The 8,324-nt window shown below is 43.2% G+C and overlaps 1 protein-coding gene across 4 annotated transcripts in view; it reads right to left on the minus strand.

Moving 5' to 3' along the window:
- Window positions 1-8,324, minus strand: part of PATJ (PATJ crumbs cell polarity complex component) — a 140,012-nt gene that overhangs the window by 33,019 nt on the left and 98,669 nt on the right. For all 4 annotated transcript variants that reach the window (XM_057370399.1, XM_057370398.1, XM_057370400.1 and 1 more), the window contains exons 29-32: window positions 7,491-7,563; window positions 4,700-4,792; window positions 699-776; window positions 259-376 (exon numbers count right to left, since the gene is read on the minus strand). In XM_057370399.1, coding sequence (XP_057226382.1) covers window positions 259-376; window positions 699-776; window positions 4,700-4,792; window positions 7,491-7,563 — 362 coding nt within the window. The remainder of the gene's footprint in view (window positions 1-258; window positions 377-698; window positions 777-4,699; window positions 4,793-7,490; window positions 7,564-8,324) is intronic.

The raw sequence follows: 8,324 nt of genomic DNA on the forward strand, positions 1-8,324 counted from the left end.
TMTTTCCTGCTATTTCAGTCAAAAAAAGAATATCTTTCTGTGTAAAAGTCAGGAAAAGCAAGTGAAGACACCTTTAAACTCTCAAAAAACGTGAAAGGAGAGGAAAATACAAACAGTTTACAAACAGCTTAGAACAGTTCATTGGATGTTCAAGGAGCAAAATTTCAGCAAAAATTATCTGGAAAACAAAATGAAAAATCCATTTTGGCTTAGGGCACTAAAAATACACTGTGCTGTGGAAAAAGCACTGGTTCTTACCACGGCTGGAGACTTCTGCCTCTGGAGCAAGGTAAGGAGGGGCTGGCTCCAGGGGAATCTCCTGGGAGCTCTCTGGGGCTTTCACTGAACCTTTGGGCTGCTTCATCTGCTTGAGGACCTAAAAACAGAGCAGAGGAGAGAGAAAACAGGGATCAGGCACAGAAATGAGGTCACATCATCACTCAGTGGGATGAGATTGTCAGCATCAGCTGCTGGTTATTGTGACTCACAAAATCCTCACAATCAATGGAAGGAAAACGAGCAATATTTCAAGAGGAACCATGAGTTTTTTTAAGTTTTTGTCAATAAAATTATTTTAATGCCTCCCCAGTTAACGCCTTCCCCACATAAATCACTCAATCCTCAAGGAGATCAAGCCCTCAGAACCCTCCCTTACTGATTTAACACAAACAYACAAACATTTCCCTAAAAACACGAACATTTTCTGGGAGCTGCTCCTCTGTCTCCTGCTGATCCTGCTCTGCCACCACCCCTTGGTCAGCCTTACATTTCACATCCTGAAAAGACAAAAAAAAAAAATTAAAGTGAGGTGTTTCGAAAACATCCCATCAGCTTCAAGAAAATACCCTCCAAAACTCAAAATGATGATTTTAGGCAAATGCAGTGATATTTTGGAGGGACAGGACACAGGGAGTGGCTTCCCACTGGCAGAGGGCAGGGTTAGATGGGATTTTGGCATGAAATCCTTCCCTGGCACAGGGTGCCCAGAGAAGCTGTGGCTGCCCCTGGATCTCTGGAATGTCCAAGGCCAGGTTGGGTGGGGTTTGGAGTACCCTGGGGTGGTGGAAGGTGTCCCTGCCCATGGAATGARGTGGAATGGGATGAGCTTTAAGGTCCCTCCCAACCCAAACCAGYCTGGGATTCCACGATTTCTTCCATTTGTAGCTCCAAAGCTGAAACCCAAAACTTAAAAGAGGAAAAGCCACAGTGAACACAGGGAATATCAGGAATTATTAAAAGCACAGCCCTTGTTTTGAAGGCCCAGGTGGGATTTTTGGGGAGGGGATTGTCACACACTCTCTGCATCGTTCCAGAGCAGTACAAACTGTAGCCTCATTGCTTTCTGTGCCCTTGCAATCCACTAAAATATTATTTTTTATCTCCTAATTCTACAATTATTTCCAGACAGTTACAGTGCCCTCCTTTGTCAGCTCCTCACTAAACCTGGGCCACTTTGATCCCAGTAATAGTTAATCATCCCTATCCCAGATTAAAAATCCTGATAAAGCCTTATTTTGCAGAAAAGATGAGTTCCAGCTTCCAAAGATGATTTCAAAGCTTTTTCCAAATATTCAAAAGATATTCTGCAGCTCAAAAAGAAGTTCCAATTAAGATGATAATTTATAAATTTAAAAAAAAAAGAAGAATTGTAGGTTACTCAGGCTTGGAAATACTGGCCTTGCTTGCTGGAGCTTTATGATGTCAAATCGTGCCAACCCCCTCAGGATCTTTTTTTTTTTCCCTTGAATTTTTCTCCAAGCTTGCTSTAACTCTACAACTGCAACTATTATCCAAAAGGATAACAGGAAAAAAGATAAAGTGGTGATCTCATTGTATTATCAGAGGTGTCAGGGGAGAAATGGGAAGCCTGCTTTGTCATTTTCCGAGAGATTGTTTTAACGAGCAGTGAAAAATTACTTCACACTTCCCTTTTTCACTGGGATCTGTGACTGGAATCGGGAGTTTCATCTTGCACAGTAAAAAAAGAACCAGGCACCACCCTTTCCATCCCTCTGAGCTTTTCACTGAGGCAGTGCTAGAGGCACCTGAATAAAACAAGCACCAAAAACACCCAGAATTTGTCCAAAGCCCACAGCCCAAACTGTTCAATCTGATTCAAATCCCTCAATTCCATCCCAAAGCACTTTTACACAGCCCCTCCTCTCTGCCTCTGCTCCAAGGATGTGTTTTCTACTTGTGGTAAAYCCAGATTATTGTTCCAGGTTCAAACCTTTCAAGGTAAATGAATCCACTCTCAGACCATTTCCAACTTTGTCGAATTAGAACTCCCAAAATATCCCAAATTTGARTTTCCAAAATATCCCAAAGCCCTTTACTCATTCTTTTCCAAGGACATCTTGGAAAGCCAGGTTTTTCCAGCCCTCAGAAACCCAGGACCTCCTCTCAGGCCACCTCCAACCTCAGCTGATGAACACAGAGGCTTTGCCCAGTGCTTCCACTGGCTCCAGTCAGAAATAAAGTTATTTTCCTTCCCCCTCCTTATCATCCAAGCCAACAATGATGTCCATTATACAACTTCATGGCTTTTAAAAGTGATGAAGTGACAACAATGAGTATGTGGTGAGAGACTGACAAATTTATCAGCACCAGATGAACAGAGAACGATGTGAATTTTTWAATTTTCCTTCCATTCCAGATGAGACATCCTGCCCATGCTCTGAGCTGTGTGTACTTGTGGAAGATCTCTGCTGATAAGCACACACTTTTGATTTACTCAGGGAACTTGATCTTGCTTGTTGAGTTCTATATTCCTGATTTCTCYTGACAGATGGCTGAGAAATTCAGTAAAAACAGTGGAGCAGCACCGAGGCTCTGGTAGAGACCATGGTGATGTGAAAAACCACACTCTGATTTCTTTTGCTCCCAAGCTTTCTACAAGACTGCAAAAGAAATCTCCATTCCCCAAAATACTGATTTCTCTCATGCTGCACTGCAGAGTCTTAATGCCAGCTGTGCCTGAAAACCAATTTCCTTCTGGCCAGAAACATCAGCTCTCCCAAAACTGGGATCCACTCAGAAATATTTCCCACATAGCTTTAAAATCCTAATGTTAAAAAAGCTCTGAAATCAAAAACTGGCTTTTGGTACTATTCTTTTGTCCATTTATACCCCTAAACCAAGGGCTGGCCCAGCTGAAGGTGCTCTGGAATGATCTGCAGGTATTTCAATTCTTTTCCAAGTGCAGGCCTTTGCCTTCTCTCACCTCTCTGCCATTGCTCTGTTCTGGACAACTCTTTTCCTTTGTTTTTATCTTTCACCTTTGGCTCCCCTTCTTCCTTCCCCCAAGTTTGAAAAGAAGCTGCCAAAATATTCTGGGTTTCCTGTGGTTCCAGAGGTATCTTCCCTCCACAATCCCTTGGATTGATGTGATTTCTCTTCCCCATTAAATTCACCCCTCMTCTAACACCCCTCAAAAAGCTGCACAGCACAAGAGCTCATTTTTGTATCACATATTTTAAGATATTTTTATCTGCTTCAGTCTTGGAGAAATTCATCACATTATCTTGCAATCCCTCTAAAATTTCTGGCCAAGCTGAGCCAAACAAGGTGAGTGACACCTGCAAATCCATCCAGTGAAACTCTGATCCATTTTCATTCCAGCCCATCAGAGGAATCTGCACGAGGCTACCAAACAGCAATAACTCAACCTTTTTGTAATCCATCAGGGACACAAATCAATCCACGGGTGATTAATTCTGATGCTGGAATAGCACAGAACACTTCCYAACTCTGAGAATTTGCAGACTGGTTAATGAAACAATTCCTAGCTACAGAGCRTTGTGTAGATTCAATTTATATTTGCAAACCTCAAGACACTCCTTGCAAAAGAAGAAGACATCTGAGAGGAAAAAAAACACCCAGAAATGTCAGATTTCCTCAGCTGAGGACACACACACAGAGACTGTGCACACACAGCAAGTCCTGCACTCCTTGAAACCCGAGCAGGCAGCAAAAATTCTCTCTCAGCAAATCTGAGGTTCCTCCAGCTCAGACGTGTTTGGTATTTTCCATTTTAAACCCTCAACAGAGTCCAAAGAAAAGAGAGATTAGAGCTGCACCCTGAAGGACTTTCAGATTCCTGATAATGCACGATCCTGACCTACTAAACAACAAAAAGCTCCATCTGTGTAGATGAGAAGCTCAGTATTTATTACAGACAGAACCACATTAAACCACAAGTTATGGCCTTAATGCAGAAATCACCCAGAGCAACTCTATAGCTGTGTTATTCAGGAGGCAAGGCTAGATTATGGTAATAGACATTTTGGCCTGAGAATTTATGAAGCTATGAATATAAATATGATTTACAGAGCAGGCTTTTTCTGAAGTTTGTCACACGTGCATGGCAGGAGTGGAAACGCCACCCCCTCGCTCACCCAGAACCCAGGAGAGGGCCAAACTGCTCCATGAGAACTCTTATCTTGGGATTTTAACAAGTTCCACTGAGTGTTTAGCTCATGAGAGCAGGCTGTGCATGGAAAGCTGAGCTGAATTCTGCTTTTCCAYGCACTGGACATTATTTGACAAAAGCGCTGCGACACTCCAAAGAAAAGGCAGAGAAAACCAACCAAGCCAGCGAATTTTCTGAACTCTAAATCATTCAATAAATACTAATAATCAAATAAATATTAAAATTCTGAACTCTGGCCATCGTTAAACACTGATTTCAGTCACTCACAGCTTTGCTGGGTTCCTCATCAGCCAAGCTCTTCATGACAACTTCCAGACTCGGCTCTTCCTCGCCGCTGGCGGGGTCGGTGCCACTGTGGTCCTGGAAGAAAGGATTGACAGCAGCTTGAAACACAGCTCTGCTCCCCCATAGTGTCTAAAAATCAGTTTTACCCTTTTTTGTTGTTTTTTTGTACAAGGGACAGCGTGACAAGGTGGAAAGGTCCCCAGTTAAAGCCTCCCAGGATCAGGGGAAAATGGGTGAGGAAAGTCTGGAAGGGCAGACCTTGGTCTGGATGACACAAAGGACCACAGGGAATTCCCAAATCTGCACTCAGGGCCATCTCTGGGGCAGCTCTCAAAGCCAGACGGATCCCTGTGAGCTGGGAAAGCTGTGGAGTTGGCAGGAAGAGGCTTTATCCARATCTCTGTCCCATGCTCAGCACCTCAAAGGGGCTCCAGTTCCCTTCACACTGAACAGGTTGGGAAAATCAAAACCATGGAATGSTTTGGGTGGGAAGGGACGTTGGAGATCATCCCATCACACCCCTGCCATGGCAGGGACACCTCCCACCATCCCAGGCCTTGGGCACTCCCAGGGATCAAGGGGCAGCCACAGTTTCTCTGGGAATTCCATCCGAGCCCCTGCCCACCCTCCCATGGAACAATTCCTTCCCAATATCCCATCTAAATCCACCCAATTTCAGCYTAAAGCCATTCCCTGTGTCCTGTCCCTCCATCCCTTGTCCCCAGTCCCTGTCCAGCTCTCCTGAAGCCCCTTCAGGCCCCAAAAGGGGCTCTGAGCTCTCCCTGGATCCTTCTCCTCTCCAGGTGAGCATCCCCAGCTCTCCCTGCCCTGGAGCATCTCCACGGCCTCCCCTGGACCCTTCAGCCCCAGAAACAAAACTATTTCTGAATTTTCATCAGACATTTTACATTTGAGTAACATTTTACATTTGAGTAACATTTTACATTTGAGTAACATTTTACTTTGAACAACTCAAACATCTCAACTGCCCCTAGGGTGGACAAAGCACCTCTGCTCCCTGTCACAACAAAATCTCTCATTCTGTGGCTTTCTGGGGATTTGAAACTTCTAAAAATGTATTTTACAGTGATTAATATTTCATATACTTTGCTTCTGGTGGCTTGCCCACAGCATCACACCACAACACAGCTTTAGCCTGTCCTGAAACTCTGTGCGATGAAGCCAGACACTGATTTAAGGTGAATTTACTGTTCATCCCTTTTCATATTAAAATACATTAATAAAGATAAAATGAAGATAAAGAGAAAAGATAAATATATAAGATAAGATAAAGAGATAAAATGAAGATAAAGAGATAATATAAAGAGATAAGCTGAAAAAACAACCACCATAATACATGGTAACTGTGGCCCCCTGATATTCCATTACACCAGCCAGGCTGTTTAATGCAGGGTGCACATAACACACCATGTTAAATATTTATGTGGTGTTTCARAGATATTTGAAGATATAACTTCAAGATATAAGGCTGTTTTTTAATTTATTTAAAGGCAGGAGGAGCTGCCAAAGAAAGCAATGTAAACTTCTGTGTAACATCACTATATTTGGGGTTGTTTATTTTATAGAATAAAAAGATAAGCAGCCAGAAGTAAAAACCTGCATTTACTTATAAAACAAACATTGTGTAAATAGTAAGAACTTGCCATTAATGCATGAAACTCAACCCACAAACATCCACCCTCAAAGGCAAACACAAGAAATGCTTTGGGAGRGTCTGATTACATCCACCTGACCACAGCACAGAATGTGCCCAAACAAAGCTTTGTGCTTCGTCCTGAAGACACAAACATTACACAAAGCTAGGGACAAATGCAGGTATTAAAGAATCAACAAAATTTAAAATGAACTCTAAATTGTAGGGTAACRTGCAATGCGCCAGCTGCACCTGGGGTGTGGAGGGGAGAAGGAAAAACCAAAGCACTGCCCAAAAATGACTCAGATCTAAATAAAATCTGAGCAGCTGTAGCACCAGGCCTGTGAGGAGCAGACAGCAGAGGAGATAAAATCTGGAAAACAACAGCAAAGTGTGCAAGCAGGAGATGCATCCAGCCTCACCTCCCAYRGCCCCGYGCTGAGGGATCCCAGCCACRCTCATGRAAATACCAGGAGTTCAATGCACACRGATTTATYGAGGCAAGACAAACCCCAATCCAATTACAAAACATTTTTTGCTTTATTAGCTCAGGTAGGAATAGAATTAAAAAGCAACAGCAAGGCTAAGCATGTAGTTTATCTGGAAAATTYAGTTAGAGCGTATTGAGATGTCAAAATGATAACGAGTGTGGTGGCTGCAGGGATTCCTGGGGCACGGGGGATGATCAGTCTGCACCAGGGCTGAGGGAGCAACAAAAATCCCTCAAAATATTGGCATCATCACCACACTGAGATGGGTTTTGCACTGGAAAACTGCTCCAGGTGAAAATTCCTCACCAGGACTTCTCCAACTGCTGAGACAGGAGCAGGACAGGAGGTGGAGAGGTTTTAATGTGGAGCCTCCTCTTCCTCCTGCTCAGCACAAACCTGTTTGATGCCTGCTGGGGACACCACAATTTTATTGATCTGCAGCAGCAGCCAGATCAATAAAAAACAGGCAGAGAAAATCAGCCTGTCAGGCCAAACCTCTGCCCAACGCATTTCATGATCCCCCAACTTTAATTAGACAAGGTGCTCCAACTTATCACGAGCTGCTAATTATGATTAATCTATCCAATTCAGCAGCCTCTAATTAAACACAGCAGCCCAGGAACTTTACCTCAATGGARGGGTGGGAGCCTGCAGGCAGTGGGAAGGGGGTGACAGCCATCTGGTTGACTGCATCTTCACTTCTGTGAACAAAAAAAAAAACCCAACATGTTACACACCAAACTGGGAGGGACAGAATTTCCTGTGAGCTGGTTCTGCCCATTAAGGAAATGTCCTCACCAGAACAAAAACTGCTCCTTACTGGARTTACAGCTCAGAAAATCACTTCATTTCTGCTCTGGGCTTTGCTCCCCAACAGATCCCATCCCTCCACGGGACCAGGGTAGGTTCATCTGGCACACAAGGACACTGTGTCCTTTGGAAATCCAATTTTGGGGGATTATCAGAGGATGCAGATGGAGTTTGTGGTCCCTACACATCCACAGCAGTGCTAACATTTAGCCTCTTTTAACATCTGTAAACTGCTTGTTCACAGTCTCACATTCACATTACCGAAACACAACGCCCCTTTGATACAATAGATTGCTTTTCTTTTTTTGTTCACTTGAGCTGTGGTCTTTTCCAAAAAACATCAATTATAAAACTTGGAAGAGATTTTTATAAAATGCAGGGAGAAGAGGAGAAGAGCAGATGAACATCGATTCTCTCTCCACATAAAGGGAATTATTTTTCCCAAACACTTATGATGTATGGCATCTTCTCCTCTCTCTTTAAAATGCCTCAGAAGTTGACATCTGAYTACTCTGTTACTTTTTTCTTTATTAAACATCATTCTGCCTTGCTGATGTTTTTCCTCGACTGCCATTCAGACTGATTTGTTTTCTGGGATTATTCGGCATTTTTTTGCCTCTCTAAATTGACATCAGGTAACAGTTTGCTTCAG

This window comes from Malurus melanocephalus, unplaced genomic scaffold (assembly GCF_030028575.1).
Source record: "Malurus melanocephalus ecotype Western Australia unplaced genomic scaffold, MMel_1.1 scaffold_125, whole genome shotgun sequence".
In the NCBI taxonomy this organism is placed as follows: Eukaryota; Metazoa; Chordata; class Aves; order Passeriformes; family Maluridae; genus Malurus; species Malurus melanocephalus.